At 32.4% G+C, this 21,847-nt stretch overlaps 1 protein-coding gene across 1 annotated transcript; it reads right to left on the minus strand.

The window, feature by feature from the left end:
- Window positions 1-52: 52 nt before the first annotated feature.
- Window positions 53-21,624, minus strand: LOC117688688 (chitin synthase chs-2). The gene is made up of 19 exons (XM_066066032.1): window positions 21,557-21,624; window positions 20,766-20,809; window positions 20,433-20,658; window positions 20,156-20,290; window positions 16,427-17,367; window positions 15,859-15,936; window positions 15,499-15,618; window positions 13,929-13,975; window positions 13,670-13,757; window positions 13,257-13,395; window positions 12,952-12,987; window positions 10,910-11,045; window positions 10,459-10,659; window positions 8,291-8,518; window positions 7,088-7,803; window positions 2,336-2,436; window positions 2,084-2,249; window positions 1,869-1,990; window positions 53-283 (listed from the first exon to the last, which is right to left on the minus strand). The coding sequence occupies exons 3-19, from the start codon at window positions 20,568-20,570 to the stop codon at window positions 76-78; spliced, it is 3,600 nt and encodes a 1,199-aa protein (XP_065922104.1). The 5' UTR covers window positions 20,571-20,658; window positions 20,766-20,809; window positions 21,557-21,624; the 3' UTR covers window positions 53-75.
- Between the last annotated feature and the right edge of the window lie 223 nt (window positions 21,625-21,847).

The following is a 21,847-nucleotide window of genomic DNA, read 5'->3' on the forward strand; positions in this document are numbered from 1 at the left end:
AATTTCAGGATGGAAATAGAAATATAACCCCCCCCCCCCCCCCCCCAAAAAAAAACAAAGAGAGAAAAAAACAGTTTATATGACTATGTGCCTACGCTTTGGCCTCTGCTTAAGATTGCTAGTTCGTTCAGGTTGGTGAGAAGAATTTTCTTCCATTTGTGTTCCATTGTCCGGTTGCTGGTTTTGTATGTCATCCTGTTTATTCTTAGATTTGTCATTTGAATTTCTTTTAAAAGGATTCGGCAGTTCTGCTCTAGCCACCAGATGTATGAAGGTACCCAAGCTACAAAACAGATTATCATCTTAATGATTTCAATTAGATCAGCAACCTAAAGTGAACTGTCATGTATTTATAAATAGATTCCCATTACAGAGAAATCATGTTAACCTAAACACATCTGTGATAAAACAAATCATGAAATTAAATCTATAGTTGAAAAATTGATATATATTTGAGCTAGAATTTTGTCTTTACCATATGATAAATCTGGTATTAGATAACCATTGGTACTGAAAAGGAAATGAAAGAATCTGAACTATAAGCGTGCGGATATTTTCCGCAATTTTATCATTTACCATGAAAAAATTGCCCAACTTGTAAAACCTTAAAGGCCCGATATCATTCGATTACCTTATGTTTAATATGTGAGCTTTGTTTGTTTTCATAGAAATCGTCATTATAAAGTTACTGTTCAGTAACTTGAAGTAGAATATACCCAATTATCTTTGCATCGCCGACAAAAACAAGCTTGTTTTGGCATACCAAAACATATTGAGTGACTTTTCATATAAAAGCAATTTGTTTTGTCCTCAACGGACACTTTTTTTGTAAAATAGTTGACATTAAACAGATATTCCTGGATGCTGCCATCTTATCCAGCTAATTAGGGTCTTCCGTTGAAAACAGAAGACCCACTTGATATTCTTTGGTATTTTTTATTATTAAGGTCTTCCGTTTCCAAGCTGATCCCTCAAATAAGGGATACCAAAGGGGTAGATAGTCTTTCACTCCATAACTCTTACTTACCACCTCCATTTCCAGTTTCAGTGACGAAGATCGAGGGCAAGCATTCTATATTCTAAAATTCAAACGGAAGACCTCCTCGCGATTGTGTCTAGCTATTTTTCTTTTTTCTTACTCCTTTTCGGCTTCATAACTCAAAACGTTTTCAACCGATTTAAATGACACTTTACGAGATTATGTGCTACTTTTATGCCTCATAAATGTTAAAGTTTCTTTGACTATGTCACTTCTGCTTTGGCAATACGTCATTTTTAAACCGGAAAGTGAATCAATTTTTTTTTCAAAAATTTGATTTTTTTTTTATCAAATTGAAACGTATATACCTGTTTTGTAGAGCATATTAAGCTGAATCTGACGCCGAGTACCGTTTGACATTCGGCCGGGAAATTACAGAGATATCAGGGTTGTAAAACTGATTTTTGCGGAAATTTTGATTCCGCGTTTTTGGTTTTAAAAGCATCTTAAAATTCAAAGTAAAATTAACTCGTACCAAAAATTATTCATTTTTGGGTAAAGACGTACAGTGACACATTCGGATTATCTTTTTTGCTAAGTCGTTCTTGAAATCATTAAGGGTTTTTTTTCATTCATACTTAAAACCATTCGGATTTTGTTTAGTCGTATAAAGAATTATTTGATTTTTTTATCTTTTGTTTAAGTTGCACTTGCTTTTGGTTGAAGAACTCTGCTTCTTGCAGGAACATTAAGCTTTACTCTGGGCATTAACGGAAGACCCACTCCTTGCTTTGGAACGAGCTTTGCTCTAAGTGTTATTTGCTTTTTTAAAACACTGAAAATAAATGTGACACGAACACATATTGGTCTATTTTTAGATAGTTAATACCTGTGGGCTATCATTCCACAAAACTGGATTAAAAGGAGAACCATAAAAAATATGATGAACAACAGCCCCAACATTTCAATTTTCATCTCGTAAATTCCATGCTCGTCTTCATCAGCTCTGATCTACAATTTGCAATATAATTAGTGAATGTCTGAAATTTCATACATTGTTCTTGTTCATTGACTGAGATAATGATCTGTCTAGTTTAAACATACCGGAAGTTGAAAAGTTACTACAGTTGGACTTCTGAACTGGAACATGAAATTGACGGTTATCCACAAGATATTTACCAGGGCCATACCACTGCATACATTGTTACGGAGTTTCTTTAGCTCCTCTGTCAAATCCTTTTTCATTTCTTTATCATGTGGGTCTAAATATCTAACATAGTAATGAAACATTACAAATAAGTTTTGCATTGTTGCAAAATAAACAAATAACACACAAACATTTAAGATAAGACTTACTTTTTGACGAGATCCTCCCAAAACTTGCTTTCGTTTTCATTCATTTCAAGCCTTTTCCCCCGAAATGGATCCTGTTCTATCCAACGTTTAGATGTTTCGGCCTTAATTCAAAAGGAAAAATCTTTACACGTTTTTCTTTAAAAAACAAAGTAAATTGGTCAATCTTAATATATCTTAATAACTTTGGGATATTCCATAATGTATTTAAAACATAATTTTATAATATAATATTATAGTATAATATTAAACACGTCTTATTATAAATAAAACATTGTCGAGATGTCAATCCTTCGTTCTAGCAGTAACCAAAGGTTATAGTACTGGTATCCTTAAAATCAGACTGTCTCGGGTAAATCAACATTGAATTCAATGGCCGTGTTTAAAATACAAAATATGCCTCAAAAACATTTGTATGAAAAAAATAGCAGACAGTTCCGTGCCCTAAGGGCCTCGAAAATCTTTTTTTTAAAATTTCATTCAGAACTGTTTTCGGCATATATCAATTTCGGGGCAAACAGCCATGTCAAAATATGCATAGGCTAGCTCTCGTTCAATTGATAAACATAAATTTATCTAACCTGTGACCTAGCATAAAAACAGTTTGAGGTTGGACCGGCACACTTGTGAAATTGATATTTTTGACAGTATTAATGAATTAATAATTGTCTGATAGGATATTTTCTTCGTAAGAACTATAAAGCTCTGCGCTTGTTTTCTTTTGTTCATTCGGACTTTTGATTTAAGCATTATTCGTTATCACTTTTGCCGCTTCACAACGAAAAAAAGTCCGTAAGGCCACACCAATTTAATTTCTTGTTCATCGGACCCGCGCGCTCGAATTTTAACAAAAGTGCAAAAATACTATTTTAAATTTCCAGCGTCAGGAAAATTTATTTTTTACTTTATATTCCCGGTCTCATCTGCCTTAAGAAATCACCGGATAATTACTAATCCTTAGTAGAAAGAGAATAAACGTTGATTGTCTTCTTGAACAACATAACGCTGTTTTCGAATCTTTAAGTTAAAAAAAAAACTACAGAAAACGATATCGATGATGTGGTTTGCTACAAGCACTGCCATAAATACGACTTTCGATGTCTTATCGACTTATTCTTCAAGAGACGTGGTACTCCAAATGAGGATGACATCGTGGATAGGACAACATACCAGCTCAGTTTATAGTAGTAAAACGTTCGGACATTTGTGTTAATGAGATTTTGGATATGCTTGGATGTAAGTATTTAAAAAATCCTAACACTTTTTGAGATTCCTTTCTCTCTAACCCCCTCTATTACATACTGTTGCACTGCGTGTGGGGAAGACACACGCACACACACACACACACACACACACACACACACACACACACACACACACACACACACACCAATTAAAACAGGGCTTAAGTCGGATGAATAAAGAAATAATTATATAGATGACTTGTACATTATTTTTTGCGTTTCTTTTTTTGATTTAGAATGAAAAATACACATGTAGATTTACTATAACTTCTCTAAATGCTACACAGGTTATGGTCAGAGTACTAAGGATCCCAACAGGTCATGTTAATTCTCAAAGTAAAGTTAGTTGTCAAAATATAGATTTATGCAATTATCGAGAGGGTTCGAACATTGTCCTGTGTGAAGAATGTGGCAATTACATTTACAACAACAAAACTTGACAATTAAACAAGTAAGTGATCTTGTGAACTATATGAAATAATGAACCATGTCAATAGCTTCGCAGCACTGTTAAGGCTTGAATTTGGAGGCGGGGCTTATTTTGATCAACTTTGAACTCATAAATATTCATTAGATGTGTAATTTAACGTAAATAACATCTATTAATGGTAGTTGATTAGTTTTTGGATTTAATCTCTTGTTGAAGAGAGTTAAATCAAATATCAAACCCCTCATTGTGCAATAATGATCATTATTTACTTATTTTCAATAACAACATTAATTGTCGTTTGGTTCCGATCCGCTCCCTTCCGACACTTGTATCGATCCGTGACGCGTCGACTATTTTTAGCTGTTAGCAAAATGGCAGGCATGGATGTAAACATGTGCGCCGAGATGTTGTGGATTGATATTATGCGTGTGGATGTCCAACTATGCATGAGATATGGTAAGTATTGGACAAATCATTCCATAAACTAACGCAAACAATATGATAAAGAATGTAAACGCAGTACTTAGTGTGTGTTGAAACAACAAAGTGATGTAACGGATCGAGATGTGTTTTCCTACGACCACATGTTGTAAATAATTATAAAGTTGTATTACTTATCAACAAACTAGCATATCACTTTGTAAACCAAAGGATATAATATCAATACTTAAACTGCATATAGCGTATTATTTTAAAGAATATTTTAAGAGTTTTGAAATCCCACTTGTTGAAAACGTCTTGGACAAAAAAAATGTCGATGGCGAATTATCAGCTTTTCCCCATCAGACATTAGATTTTACCTGAATGCACAACCTTCCAGTTCCACATTGATTTTTTATCAGCGACACCATACATGTATCAATATGGATGATAAGTAGAGCCACTGTGTTAGACTGTGTTGGTATATTTACATGGACTGGTATATGATCTATTTTTTATTTGCATGTGTACCAATTAATTAAAAGAAATCATTTTTACTCTGACAGATTGCTCTTAAGTATCACTTCTGACTGCTGATCCATGTAGCTTCAAATAAAAATGTCACTGCTCAGCTTGTTAACATTGAAATTAAAGAGTCTTAATATTTATTTAGAATCAATTAATTTCAATATAACAGTGTGTCATAATTATATTACCAGTATATGTAAAAATATATTGTCTGGGATTATATAGGTTAATTGTTGTGAGAATTATTATCTCTGAGTCTCTAATATTGTATTGTTTTTTTCTGACCTGTCTTAACTATCAACATGTCAGGCGCGTTGACTGTCCTTGCAGACAATCAAAACATTTTTCAAAGCAATACAGTTATCCTTGTTAGGTAGCATTACATTGTTAATAGCTACAACTAGATTGTCATCACCTTCATTCAACTCGCATCATGCTATTACCATACACTTTGCTTTCAATGACAGGGGTCAGTCAAAACATTTCGTTGAAACTTATCTGAAGTTAACGCGGTTATGCCGATTCAAATTTTTATGTAGTGCACGGTAAAATTGTGACTTTATTTGTTTAAATTGGCTGGAATACATAATCTAGAAAGAAAAAGAGTGATAGCTTTCAGGTTTCAAAATATGAGTGCTATTTTTTGTCTTTCACACCTTTATTAGCTGATCGCCAGCCTCAAAGACTGCATACTGATCAACTACTACCATCATCAGTGCATAAAAGTTGAGTTCAAGTCTAAATAACTGGTAATCTGATGATTTGGTTTACGCCATAGCTTATACACGTACTTAATTTGTAGACTCCGATACTACTTGTGTTGTGTAGAAGAGGTGAAAGGTGTGGGGAACCCGTGTCATGGTGTTTGATTCCATATGTTGTATTCTCCAATGTCTCAATACGATCAACTGCTTCAGCGACTAAGTTGAATTTATCCAAATGCATTTAACATGTTTTTGGTAAGATTTAAAAATACAGTGCCTCACATATACATGTATATTCTGTGGGTGGAGAATACCCTGCATGCATTTGTGTGTTTTCATTCTGCCTGAAATGTAATTAAACTTGCCCTAAGAGTATACACTATATCACAAACATTGATTGCTTAGCAATATCCCTTGACGATAAAGATTTTTTAATGGGGGGGGGGGGGGGGGTTCTTTCTGCTTTTGTAAACATTTATACCCAAGTCATCTTGAAGTACTAGGTTAACTCTTGATTTTCTTCAGTATATTGGGAACATTTGTTAATTGCAACAAGGAAATCTGTAATGTTAATAATAAAATATATTTATAATTATATAAAGAAATCAAAATTCAAGAAGAATTCTTCCTCTTATTAGTATTCACCGTGAATCAGTCGAGAACTCTCTGTGTAAATGTTTTTCTAGCCAGTTGTAATCACACAAACATGAAAGACTAACTACATCTATAAGCCTTTTGAATAAATAGTTTCTTCTCATCCTATAATCATATATTTATTTAGACTGATCTTTTATATCACAATATATAAATCCACAATACTTTAAGTTTACATTTAAACCAAGCCAAAAAAAGGCAAAATTATCATATAAATTCATGTATGTAACAATCAATATTTGCAAAACTGAATTCAGTGCAAAAAACCCTACTTTACTTGTTAATTAATTAAGGTTGTATACTTATTGTTTATCTACAATAATTGAATGCAGATAGATCGAAATCATTTAATATTTGATAATTGAATGATTTTTTAACTTTATATAGATTTGTGGTCCTTTTTACTCTACAAATGTGAATAAAATAATAAAAATACACAATCGCTCGCTCCACCTATTATATGTGGCACCAGGAAATTATGTCAGTGCAAAATAATAATAATATTTTTATCTAATCGCTCGCCCCCCCTCCCCCCTACTTTTTAAGGTGATTTGTGCGAAGAACATAACAATCATATTGGTGTGGCCAAAGATAAAATCACAAAATTTCATAGTAATATTAAAGTCATAGTATAATGCAGAAAATTGAGACATTCGTCACAAATTCTTAACATCGCAAAAATGTTCTAATGGTTAATCATTATAATTTTGGTTCAACCTGTAATTGATTTCTTTATTTAATTTATACTTAAAAAAATAATTTGGAGTTTACCAACCTTACGTTCTGAGATATCATCTTTTTCGGGAATTGCTTTCTTATCCTTGCATTGTTCATCAGATTTAGATGACAATACACTTTTTGGTACAACTTCTTCACTTTGACTTTTGTAACCCGGTTTGCTAGTAATGTCTCGAATAAGTTTTAAAATTTCCATCTCGTGACTTCCTCGTTTTGGGCTGGTGTTAACCAGGTTCGAAAATGGCCAGCATATATTTAACAAAGCTGTTTTTTCTTTGTTTGTATCTTTATTTGGTGTAGAACTTTCCCTTGTTCCCCAAGAAACGTCATTCAAATTACAAAGTGAGTATATAACCTGTACTAAAAATCCACTTGGAATGGATACAAAATAAAGAAATCCGTATAAGATATTGACCCATTCTTTAGGATGTAACGTTGCTGCAACAACAAATATAATGACTAGTCCTAATAGAAATATTACACTCGGGTGATAGGGTGACTGAGTTAGTGCAGTGATGAGAAGTCCAACCATTACCACCATCATGATTATGACATAAAATCCACTGAGAACTTGGGCTACGATTAGCTGCACCTTTGTTGAACACACAAGGCATATGACAAAGAACAGAACTCCCGGAATAACGGAGGCAATATAGGCATTTACAATGCTTAAGTCAAATACCGTGACGAAGGCTCCCGCGATGAGCATCATAATTGTTGCTGGTCCTATGATAGTTGAAACCATTAACGAACCTACGTGAAAATAAAATGGCAAAAATGTATCATAACAAAGCAATCCGATTGACCATGTTTAAAAATAGCGAGGTGATCTTTTGTATGCTATTCCCCATGACGTATGTAAAAATGTCATGGTATTAATGTATGAACTGCAGTAGCCAAGCATTCTTCTAGCATGTCGCTTTTTCCCTCACAGATATAAAATATAAAATATATATAAACGTAACTAGCTACATAAATACTTTCAGGGTTGACACAGGGTGTGGGGCAGAACTATCTTTTATTTTACCATGTTTACGCCTGTAACTCACACCCCTTGTATATGTATATTCCGAATACTCATGAAGCGTTTGCTTTGTGGGGTCTATTTCTGATGGGCGCCACTATGGGCTCTGTGTTAACCCAGAGCAGACCTCAAAAGTAAACCCTGGGTTTAGTTTGGATGTATTTTTTAATAGGTTTGGTCTGATTGGTACTCTGAATTCCTTCTATACATTCTTACCTAAATATACAATATACAACCAGCTTATATTGGTATTCTTTTTGACAACTTTATTCCCATTTTGTAGAAGTGCCATGATATTTGCAAATGTAGAAGGTCCCCAACGCTTTCTTTGGTTAAAGAACTCGTCGAATCCTTCAGGAGCGTACGTGGATGCATCAGCCCCTGCAGCATAGTCAACCCTATATCCTTGCTGTAACAGAAGTGTGCATAACCAGCGGTCCTCACCTGTAAAATTGATTTTACGTTAGTAAAATAGATTTTATGTTAGTAAAATTGATTTTACTTTAAAAACATGTTTTACCAAATCAAAAGTAATGTCACAAATATACATTTTAATAAGAAATCATTTTAATCAAATATAAATTTAGAATCTATATTATTGACGCGTAATTTAATATCGCTCGACATCGCGATAACCCTTTCATCTGATGTAGTGAAAAGAAAAACAAGGAAAGTCAAATTAATATCAAGAACCTAGTACGCAAGTATTATGTTATATTCTACATACAATTACGACTCTGAATTAGGCAGTAAAGTCCATAAGACAGTGTAGCAGAAGAAGAACGTATTGAAAATATTTTTTTAGACATTGTAAACGACTTTCATTTTTGACATAAAAAAGTTAATGCAATTTTTTTTCTCTTGCTTTAAAATAAAAACTCATTGAGTGAAATATGTCTTCGGCAAGCGAAAAAAACACTGAAGAATTTTAAGAAGTTTTCAAAACCCTATTTGAAAGATTTCTTTATACGATATTTTCAGCGAAACATTTTACCAAACCATAAATTGATGATTATGAACATACTATACTATCCTATTGTGTATCAATGTTATCGTATCATGTGTGTCCACTGTTCTATCGTCTGTTAATCATGTCATATCGTGCATTTATTCAACCAGGGTTAACGCTCTATTTTAACCGTCTTCCCCTTTTTTGTATCATTATAATCAGATCGTGCCTTTTCAGAGGCAAATGATTTAACTTAGGAACTAGTAATTTTATAAAGTATCTACTATAGTCATTAAAAGGTCATTCAGTGCAGCGTAGACGATTATTAACCAAACAAGTAATGTACAATGTAATGTACAATTCTATTTAGCTTCTTATCATACCATAGTCTGTCCCAAGTTATTGCTTCCATCATTTTGGATGATTTTTAATAAAAATACACATACCTGTGAAAGAATTACAATTGAAATCGATGAAAGGGAATATATCCAAGATATCTTCACTGAAAAATTATCCCTTTTCACTCATGAAATTTCACAGGAACGAAAACAATTTTCTTACGGAGATTTACAATGCGAAATGTTTACATCTTTTCTCCATTCGGAATACACTCGGAATACATCGCGCAATTTTTTAACGTTATCATCCGGGCTTATAAATGGGTGATGCAATGCAAAATGTCCGTATACCTTCAATTCTGGGATGTGTATTGAAACCTGAAGTGGTAGAGGGGGCGTTTTAAAACAGATAATCTGGACATTTTTCATATTAGTGGATGAACGTAGTTTGAGCACAATGGAATTTACTATAATTGAAATATCAAGCAAAAAGTGGTGGAAGCAAAAACTCGGGACAGAGTATAGTTTTTTTTTTAATTTCTTTTGGCCAAAACTGAACACGATATTTAATGTAAATCATATCTGTAAACAAAGGAATTGAAAGGTTTATGTAAACAATTAATATTCTTTGGAACAATGTTACATGTTCACGTGTATGCCGAATATATTAAATCGTATGCGTAATTATTAACTTGTTTGTAGAATAATTCGTTATTTCACGAATATTTTTATTTACAAAAACAAAAGTATTTATATGTATGCTAGATTTTATATTTATTCAAAACAAAAGTTGTAATCAAATAATAACCGCGATCGGCTAAGAGTGAAAGCTTATGAGAGTAAAGTTAACAATACCGGAATATCATTTAAGCTCGAACATGTTGTTTTAGTTAATAAATGTATACTTATTGTTAATATTTGGTGTATACTGTTCAATCGTGCATAAATACTATCATACCGTGTTTAAATCCTACCTTACTTGTCATTTACTTTATATAAAATTAAGTTTCCGTTACTGTGACCTTTCTAAAAAAACAAAAGTAAATTTAAGCTATCAATTTTTATATACACACCTCAAAATTGTCATTATTACTTACCTAAGTCGTACATAAGAACTTCAGATGCATTTGTAGGAATCTCTAGGTATTTTTTCATCACATTGTCATCCATTAACGCAGATCCACGAAAAAGACTAAAACATCCAGGAGAACACAACACACATCCCAGGACGTGTTCAGTAGCTTTTTGTAACCAGTGTGCAATTGCATATTCAAATTTTTGATACCACACAATTGGTCCTAAAATTTCATTATCACTGACCGTTAGTTACACACCACGACTTTGCAATGCAGATCAATATTGCAGAAAGCATTTTCATAGGAAAAAATTATTGCAAATCTTTCAATAATAGATGACAAATGAACAATCAATATAAGCAGTCCGGCAGTTACAGAAACAAAGAGAAGAACTTTTCTTTTAACCTTATAAGGTGCACCGTTTACTACTAGGAATTCATATTTATATGTAACAACAAAATAGAAAACAAACCGTTTCCAATAGGATGAATTCGACCACAAGCTGCCCCTACGTTTTCGTCTTTCTTCATTCTATCGATGAGCATTCTGACTGCACCAGGTGTGAAATCAACATCACCGTCCAGTGCAAGAATGAAAGCATTTTCAGCCTAAAACCATAACGTTAGTATACGCATTTATTCTTAATCATGCAAAAAAAAAATGATGTAACATACGCATCAGCTTACGGTGAATATTTCTTATTCAAAAGACATTTGAAATATGTTAAGTTCATTTTTATATCATTGAAAAAATAATGCATTCTTTAAGTTTTAGACTGATCACAGACAAAGTTACTCTAAAATGATTTCTGCAAGATAAATAAAACTTCTAATTTGTTGATATGAAATTTCTGTTATACAAGAGATGTTTGCAAAGCATCTATGCCCCCCCCCTCCCCCTCCCTTGGAAAGAACTGAAAAAGAAGAAAATGAACTACAAATAATTGAATTCTTTTCGAAATCCAAGGAGCATAACTTGCTCGATCGCACCCAAAATCGAACTTGATCTAGATATTATTTAGATGAACCTGTATACTTAATTTCATTTTAATATGTGCATTTTTGCGAAGAAAATGAACGGAAACTGCTAATAATTGTAATTTTTCTATGTTCAAGGGGCACAACTCTGTCGAATATTGCTGGATTGCACCAAAAATCGAACTTGACCCATATAATATATTAATAAACTTGTATACCAAAATTTCATTTCAATATGTGCATTATTTGCGAAGACATATGATCGGAAACTGTTGGTGGACCGACCGACCGACAGACAACAGCAAAGCAATATGCCCTCCTTTCTTCGAAGGGGGGCATAAAATAGGCCTACTTGATTATTTTTTTCTACACACTTATGCACTCGAGAGTGGGAAAACAGCAAAGTTAAGTGGTTTTTTTTTGTCCTCCGCCGCAACGCGGAGCGGGGACATAGAAATGCCGGGCGTCCGTCCGTGTGTCCGCGCGTCCGTGTTTCCGTCCGTCACACTTTTTTGTAAGCGCTCTCATGCCAACCAATTTTGACGGATTTTCATTAAATTTGTACCAAATGTTGATACCACTAATACTTTGTTCAAGTTCTATATCAGCATTGTCGATACGTTTTGTTAGAGTTATGGGACTTTGACCACAATAATGACCCCGTTTTATCCAAAAATTGACCTTGTAAGCGCTCTCATGCCTACAAATTTTGACGGATTTACATGAAATTTATACCAAATTTTTATACTTCTAATACCTTGGTCAGGTTCCTAAATCAGCTTTGGTCAATACTTTTTGTTGGAGTTATGGGACTTTGACCACAATAATTACTTCATTTTTATATCAAAATTTGACTTTGAAAGTGCTTTCATGCCTACAAATTTTAATTGTATTCATAAAATTTAAACCAAATGTTTTTTGCTCACACAAAGACGAGCTGGAGGGGTCATATTGTTTTACACCTTTCCGTCTGAAATTCAGTACGAACGTGCGTCTGTTTGTCCATCTGTATACTGTTATATCGTGCTCTGCCCCATCATCGAATATATTGCTAGTTTATTAACATCTGAAGACATCAGAGATATATGAAAGTATAATAATTGACCGGCGGGGGACCCAGGAATTATATTCTTGTTAACTAAGTAGTTTGTTTTCATTATATATGCGTCTAACGATTTAAAGCGATGGCCATGCGTTTTTAATATTATTATACTTATTGGTGGTAATAAATTAATCACTAAATCAAGTGACCAAAGCAGATTTGTTCAAAACGTTTAAACATCATCATATCCGAATATTCAATATGGAGACACGATAGCCTTTATGTTTGAAAAAAATATATGTTGTTCAAGTTTAATGTTTTCAATATTTAAATGAAAAAAAGATTACATTTAAAAGCATTGGCAGATATATTAAATGATCTAAAAGCCAGTGGGGTTTTTTTTCAGAAAGTAAACAATGCACACTGAAACAAAATTAAGATTACCAACATTATAATTATATTTGTAATATCAGACAAAACTATTTGTATTTTTACCTTTCTGTGTCCCAGCAAGTAATACATATACATGACCTGTTTGAAAGAGATTAAAATTATAATGTAATATTGTACTGCATAATTTTATAAAAGTGTCCTATTCAAAATTTATATAAATACATGAAAAGGAAATGAAAGTGAAAACAAAATCTTCGATTTAGTGGCTTTTAAAATAAGACAAAGCAGGATATCAATCTTTGAATTTGTTTCTCATATTTGTTTAATTCCTTTTGTCTTAAATTTGAGATATCTCTGTAATATATTATTAACAAATCCAAATGCGTATATTTTTAGACACAGCTTACCTGAGACCATCTCTTTTTATGTCGAATTTTGCTTTTATCTTTCAAATGAATGTACATGAAATTTCCCCCGGGCATTTTGTACTTAATCTGACGACCATAACAGGGAGTGTAAGAATCTGGTTCATCCACTTGCATAGACCTTAAAGAAAATTAATATCGGATGAAAAATTGAACATTCAAATAGTGCTACTGTCAAAACTTCGAATACCGAAAAACAAATGTGTATGAGTAGCAATATTGATATGTTTGTGATGTAGGTTTATTAAATTTGAATTGATGTTAAAAATGATGTACAAGTATATTTACTAATTGAAATGTTTAGTGCATACGTTAAATTTTCTAATAGATGAATGCAGAACAATGAAAGTGTTATGTTGAATTATATTCAGTTAAGTGTTATGTTTGAGATTTACCCTATCACTCTGTCTATGGCTGTTTTAAATGTTGAGACGTATTCATTCAAAATCCCGTCACGAAATGCGTCATCAAAAAATATGTGAGCTATGTAAAATAAAAAGAACTTACTCAAAATCATTGATAAAAAATAACTTCTGCTGTATTCAAATGCTTACATCTTTAATGATACAGTAATAAGTGATATATAGACACTTCTATTACATGTATATGTTTATCAAAAAAGTATTCTAGTAATTGTTCCTTGACAATGATTACCTTCGAATGCATATTCCTTTTTACAGTTAGACTGATCCTTATTCATCCTATAATATATGAAATTAAGAGTTTCTAATTTGGTTCATTCCAAACAATTTTAGTATAATGTATACACATTTTATTTAGTTATTTTCCATACAAAAAGTTATAACTCTGTTTTAAGTTACTGTCACTAAAGATGAATTTAAACTTTGTTTTTAAATACAGTATTTGTAAATTTAGTTTCCTTAATAGATATTTCTTTAAAGTTTTAAAGACAAGCGGCTCACAGGCCTTGACGGTCACTTAAGTAGTTTTAACCCTTAGACGTGAATTCATAGGAGGGTAAAATATAAGGAATATCGGATTATGTATACCCTAGCTCTAAGAGCCAGCATTTCTAACCTTTAAGAAAATAGCGACAAACTATGATTTTTACAATTTTACAAAGTTTCATTTATAATGCACACAGCATGCGTGTATTTATTGTTGCAAAGTAAACGATGCAGAGGAAATATATTTTAAAAAAAACAGCATACTTAAAGCTGATTATGGTTTTATTCAATATCAAACTTTATGAACGTTTTTAAAAGCTGGTATTCCTTTGTAAGTGAATAAAACGATAGTTTGCGCGGTCATATACGCCATATTTTAATGGGAAAATGATATACAGATTTTGTTTACAAAACAAACTTTACAAATATTTAAACATCAATTTTAGCTCATCCTCTATTGATATTTCAACCATAAGAATCAACAAGTTTTAGCGCTGAACTCAATGTATATAAAATACACTAAGCTTTAAAACACAGTAGGTGTCAGCCGACATTCGTGATTTCAAATAGTAAAATCGAGGACGGGCATTCATTTTAAAGCCTTTGTTTACTGTCGGCCTTACCATGAACAAACTTGTTGAAAAAACAAAATACGCATTATACGTTTAAAAGCCTATTGTGAAATTAGGAGTCTGTTCAACATTAGGCTGCTACTTCAAGAATGAAAAAATGTATAAACCTTTACTATAGCAAGCAAATGCTATTTCCGCTGTGAGTTATGTTAAACAAACGTTTGAAATGAATTATTCAAATAGCTACGTATGTTCTTTCCAGGTAAATATTGTCAGACGCCATTACCGTAAAATACTGGCTCGTTTTGAAAGTTTTCCATCGACTGTGTATGATCAGGAATGTTTGTTGAATACTTTGATAAAATGCAACTTCAATGTTTATTCGATTTTCCCCCCAGACATTCTATAACGCAAGAATTATATTTCAGCTTAGACGCCAATCGTTCCATCAACAGAATACTATTTAAATGTCTCCTTACTCTAATTTAAATACACATAATTCAACTCAAATTTTAACGAATTGAGATTATTGATAGACATATATAAATCTTCATTTGTTTAAAAAGATTGTTTATTTTGGTGCATTTCAGCGTGTCTTTAAATCAGAAGTATTCATCGGTACTTTAATATTACGAAAAAAAGCAATTTGGTTATTTTTTTTTCTGGAAAAAAGGCACTGAAAAAAATAGCACTTGTTCTTTAATAGTAATTAAAACGTAAGATTTTCAATTATATTCATGTTACCTAAATAGGGATTTCAGCAGTTGTTCCATTTCAAAACGTGTTTCGTGCCACATTGTTGCACAAGCATAAATCATAGGTGGAACATTTTCAGAGGTGCGTATATCATCTTGTTCTTGAGTTCTGTGAAAAGAGAACTTTAATATGTACTACAAAATTATGATTTTTATTTTTATTGATCGCTAAGTTGACCACAGTTATACTTAATTCTGGTTTAATGAGCTACGCATATATAAAATGTTACTTCATCAAGCCATGAAAAATCAATGTTTAGGTATACACATACACTACATTCAAAAACATATCTGAGGGGAAGAAATGTTATGGCACGTGTTTGTAATTAACACATTAAATGCTGCTTACTTGTCTTGATCACGTTTTCTGTTCAAAACTAAGTCCTGTTCTAACAGTATTCCACAGTACAAAGGATTAACAAATAATCTATAAAAAAATTCAAATAGTTTATGGTAACCTATACCTTACAAACATAAACCGAACAATATGGTGTCCTTATACTAAAATGTTAGGTATATGTTCTCATTATAAATGTTTTAAGATGGAATAACACACCATCACAGAATGGCATACCTCTGATCAAAACAATATTCCTTTTTTTTTTTTTTTTAAAGAGGATTTTATCGACAGGAGCATTAAAATCGCCCATTGTCATTAAGTCTTTCATTATCAAATAACTTACTGTTACTTTTTTCAGGCAAGTTAAAAATATTCCACCTTAAAACAGTGAATGAAAACTATTTATTCATAAAGAAAGTATAATTAATTTTAAATGATGATATGCATTCCTAGAATATTCCTTAATTGTAAACAAACAAAATATTTCAATAATTAAACATGTTTATAGTAATATTGTATTCTGGCAATTTACCATCTTACAACAATATTGCTGTTGTTTAAAGGAATCAATACGCACCTTTCGATTTGTGCTAGCTTCTCTTGTTTCGGGAACCATATGTGTCCGGCAGTCCAATAAAATGACAAGAGCCATAGTGAAGCCAGAACAAGGTAGTAGTTAGATCTCAAATAGTTCGCGTCACAATTAGAACCACAGTCAAAATTAAAATTATCAAACAAAAAATCCTCATTGTTTTGACATATAAAAGTTAATAGCGCTGTTGCTGCTGGTGTAGAGAGCAGACATGGAATAGCAAACGAAAATACTTGCATTTGTAGCTTACAAGTAAGACATGCTAGAAAGTAACAGACTATACTCGATATGACTAAAAGTATTATATCTAAAACGTCTTGATGACTCTGCTTTGTTAATTCCTCCCAATTTTCTGGTTCAAAGATATGTAATTTTGCTACTAAACTTGTAATAAGAAATGAAGTTAAAATTTTTGACAAAGACACAAAGATATTAATGAAAGCTCGATTTTTCTTGAGATCAGATTGAATGCGTGAAATGAATCCTTTACTATTTTCATGGTCTTTCTTCTCTTCCAAAATTTCAAGAAAGTTTTCCAGCCATGCGAGTGATGTTAAAAATATAGCAAATAATGTCAGGAAACGTGATCCTAGACCATTTATGCAATCTGTGATAATGTCACCGGTAGGGGTAAGATCTTTGCTCCCATACAGTGGGGATATTCGACAAAAGAACTGAACCTCTGGTACGAATATCAATACTGCGATTGACAGCTGCAAAAGAAGGGCCAGAATATCTAACGAAAATATGGCGACTTTTTGGAGAAGTGAATAGCTTTTTCTAAGAGTGGTTGTCGATTTTAGGAGACTTGGGACAACCCCTGTAGCACTCAACACCAAAAGTCCTTGAATTGGTCCTACATTTGGCAGCAAATGAAACACGAGGAGGCAAAGTCCAACAGACTGACAAACAGCAAGTACAACGCACTGAAAGAAAAATCATTACATGCTCGTTATGCGATGTACACACTATTTAAAATCGTTTGTTCATCTCAATGTTGATTGATACAATATTCTAAAACCTAAAAACACACACAAAAAATATTAAAACAAGAAACACTTGGACCACATCGCTTAACTGATCATTACTATCTGTAAAATGAATTAAACTGTGACACACTTTTAAGAAACGGTACAGCGGAAACACATGTGTAATTTTACTTAAGATTTACTCGTTGTATCGTTAGAAATAAGGAAAAATTTTGACTGTGTCAGTTAAAGTACATAAAAATCCCTTTCACATACCTAATTAATATAATTATGAGCTTCAAAAAATGTTAGGGTCATACAAACTGAAATAATCTTACATTGTTTTAATTTTGACTAACAATAATTGACACGTGCAGAAAACTACATGATCTTCGCCCGAATACGGTCATAATGGAATACGAGGTAAAAGAGACTTTCTAAACGGAACACATCATCACTTTCTCGATAAATTATAATTTGTTTACCAATTTCAGTTCATTTTAAAATGAGCAGACATAAACATGTCAATGAACCTCTCAAGGGGTCTCACAAAATAAATTTAGCAACTCCTGTGATAAACACGCAAAATACACGACACGAAAATAATTCTGGTTATTTTTAAGCAGTGGACAATTATTATCTGTGAGTAGAAAAAGTAGAAAAGACATATATCTATTAACAAGCCTGTCCATGAGAATCTTGGCGAGCCTTGTACGTGTTTTGTTTATAGTAAATACGCATGCGTAATAGTATAAAAGGTTGATCTCAGTAGCACGTCGCGATGTTTATATTTATAGATTATACGTAATAACTAATTTTAATGGAATAATTAGATTTATTTCATGAAGAAATTTTTCATTTTTTGAAAGTTTATACATTTATGAGTAGTACAGAAATGCCTAGCACCATCGATTAATTTATTCAAGTTTATTTTTAATGTAAAATGCGTCGTACTGTCTCTTTAAAAAGCTTTGTTAAACTCTCAAAAAGAAAAAAAATACAATGCTTTTAAGCTGAAATGAAGTCATGAAAGAATTGGTTCGCCATATTAGTTTCAATCGTCTCTACTGTCAGTGGGGTATATATACCGGTCAAGAAAGTTACGGCCGGTCACTTTCCGATTGAGAGGCACTCAGATTGCACAGACTTCTATATTATAGTTAAACGCTTGTGAAAAAGAATAAAGGAAACTACAAACAATAAACCACAAAAAAAATATTTATTCCTTGAAAGAATTTCCAAAGTAGTAGTATTTTTTTTTTTTGCACAAATACTGCTGCCTTAATTCGCATGCGCATCCAAAAAAAACGAATGGGTCGTTCATATAGCGTGCATAACGTCTAATTCTTTTTTTGGACCCCAGTGGCACTACTTTAGATACAGTAGATACGTGATAGTGAATCCAAGAAAGTAACCAAGTAACATCACTTCCATTGGTTTCTACTAAAACATTCCCGTTTCTAAAATCCAAGCGATCATTGGCATCGCTCGATCGGTTGCAATGGGTAGCTTGCGCATGTGTAATGTTATAACTTAAACAGATAAACGCTTTACAATTTCGAGGATTTTGAAATATGTGTGCGTGAATATCAGTCTGTCTTGTTTCGGCGTTCATTGAATATATCTTACTAGTGCAGTTGTTTTCATAATAGTTTTGTTATCCCCTCGCGCAACTTGTTATTTACATATAGTCTGTCCCAAGATATTTTGGATTTACATTTTGCTTAATTGCATTTTATTTATAAATACATCAGGGTTCAAACGATGTTCCTTCAAAAGTATGAAAAATTTCCAAGATTTCTCAGTCGAAACGCCCCTGTTAGCCCTTCAGGTTTCGATACAATGCTAAAAATGTAATGTCTACGGAGATTTTGTATTGCAGCAAGCCCGGATGATAACGTTGTAAAATTGCGCGATGCATTCCGAGTGTATTCCGAATGGAGAGAAGATGTAAACATTCCCCATTTTAAATCTCCGTAAGGAATCTGTTTTCATTCCTGTGATTTTTTCCGAGTGAGAGAAATGTGTCAATGAAATTATCTTGGAAATTATCCTTTTCAACTATTTCAATTGCACTTCTTTCACAAGTATGTGTATTTCTATTGAAACTCGTCCAAATAAGCTGCATAAATATCGTGGGACAGACTATAGCAAGGTAACAGAAGTAGCATTGTATTTCTTGAGAAAACAAAATTAAAACAATTTCCCTTTATATTTTTTTGACTGAAATTTAATCCATTTGAACCATTTGGTTGAATTTAGCCAAGTGGATGTAGAGAAGAGGATAAAAGTGAAAAAGTTGACAGACAGACGGACAGCGAATAGACAGACAAACAACGGATAAAAGGTGATTAGGAAAGATTACTTGAACCATCAGTTTAGATGAGGTTAGAGTAATTTAACTGATGCAATAGAAAATTGTGTTCTGATTTGAGAAAATATCCGAAATTACCATTAAATTAATTCATCATTGGCTATGGGAGATGGCATGTAAACTTTATTTATTATGTTTAAATTTTTAATTCACATTATTTTTTAGTTTAGCAAACATATTTTTTGTTAATCTGTTAAGCGTACCATTTTATCTATGAAGTTTTAGTGTCGATTGTATGGCATGTCAAACAACTTGATATGTACATGCATTACAGAAAATTTAAACATTGATTTTAACTGTCTAGAGAAAGGGCAATAGCAATTCGCCTTGCCTATTTTTTTTATATTCGCAATGAAATAAAGAAATACTTACTAAAACAACAGTGAGAATAGATGGTGGTTTTTCATTTCCAAAATGAACTTTCCAACAGCTGGATAGAAAATTGAAAATGTACGGAATACACATTGCAGTCAAAAGTAACATGCCATGAGCCTCCGTTTCTGGTGTCTGTTGACAAAAGAAGATATAAATAAAAAAAAATCATCCTGTAAATAATCTGCTAAAAAAACATACAAAGAACATTTGTAAATCGCACACAAAGAGCATTGATCATATCATTTAGATGAGTATAAATGGGTTGATTGTTTACATTGAATAGCTCTGAAGAGTTCGTTGGTCTCTTTCCATCCTCATGATTTTCTCTTGGTATTTTTGAAGATGCAACAGCAAGGCTTAATTTTTGAGCAACCATACTCGCAAGAAACGCGACAAACAAAAACACGTACATAATGAGTCTAATTAACTTAAAGCTGCTAGAATTGTGAACATCCGTTTTTTCCTCATTATCCTCCTTCAGTTGAAATCTATCCCAGCGTCTGTTTTCAAAATGGATTAACAACCTTTATTATTTACAATTAACAATTTTTGTAATTGTGACATTCAAAGAAAGAGTAGAGATAATTTCATTGTTTGTGAACCTTACCTGTTATCACAAACATCATTGTGGCTCTGAGACTCATTTCTATCCTAAAAAATAGATTTTTTGTAATACCTTTAGCATGTATATATTCGTTTTAAACAGATATAAACTTCAAATACATTCAATGTACAGGTAGCAACCATCATCATACTTCCGCTCAATGTTAATAAAATATGGAAAAACACTTTGAAAAATCATAAATACTTTGATTTTTTTTTTAAAGTGCCTTTTTAATTTAATTTTTACAAAATTCTTTCTCTGGTATTTTTTTTTTTTTTTTTGGCTTTTTGACAAATATATCTGAAATTGTTTTATTGATGCTGAAATCAATAGACCCAAGAAATCTACTCCCCATGTCAATTTTGACCTATAATAAAAAAAAGATTATATCGCCAAAATTCGGCGTCTATCCCTGCAGCGTAATGGGTGTAACTTTGATTTACTGGCCCGAGTCCTGAGTTTGAATACTTAAGAGTCTTTGTTTATATAATAAGTTGTAAAAGTTTAAAATAAAAGTTTAACCTCAATTAATTTTTTCTGCCATTTTCAAGTCAAACAGATTGTAAAAATCTATATCGTAAAAAAATTATAGGTTTCGGCTTGTATGTTGTTTTGCATTTTACTACACGTAGTTTTGTGATATATATTAAATTCAATGTAAATAACAAACATCGTCAACGGAAATGGAAATACATTATAATGTAATTTTTCAAAAGTCTACCCATTACGATAAAAGTAATTATCTCGCTTTCAAGGCATATCTCATCCACGTATCAAGCCAAGGGAATTCTTACCTTATTTTCATCGTTGCAATCTGGAATGAGCGAGTTCTGTATATGTGTATCGACATACCCATGATTGGTATTCTAGATAAAAAATAAGTGATCATGTTAGGGGAAAAAAGGTTATACCGAAGCATCGGTGGCTCGCACCCCTTGATCTTTGTGAAGCTGGTCTATGTAGAGCCACTAAGCCAAGCAGCTGGTTAGAAAGATATGTGTAATATAAACAATACAAGACTTATTAATTTTATCGTATTTAAAAGGCAGAATTATGATACGAACAAAATTAATTTCGGATAATTT

Source organism: Magallana gigas, chromosome 1 (genome assembly GCF_963853765.1).
Source record: "Magallana gigas chromosome 1, xbMagGiga1.1, whole genome shotgun sequence".
In the NCBI taxonomy this organism is placed as follows: domain Eukaryota; kingdom Metazoa; phylum Mollusca; class Bivalvia; order Ostreida; family Ostreidae; genus Magallana; species Magallana gigas.

What these genes read in the sequence shown, in the direction of transcription:
- LOC117688688 (XM_066066032.1), bottom strand. Translation starts at nt 20,570, where the DNA reads ATGTACGTGTTTTTGTTTGTCGCGTTTCTTGCGAGTATGGTTGCTCAA. An exon ending in CTATTCTCACTGTTGTTTTA is followed by an intron (nt 17,368 to 20,155) that starts GTAAGTATTTCT and finishes TTTTTCTTTCAG; the next exon opens with TGCGTTGTACTTGCTGTTTG. An exon ending in GCCATAGACAGAGTGATAGG is followed by an intron (nt 13,396 to 13,669) that starts GTAAATCTCAAA and finishes ATTTTCTTTAAG; the next exon opens with GTCTATGCAAGTGGATGAAC.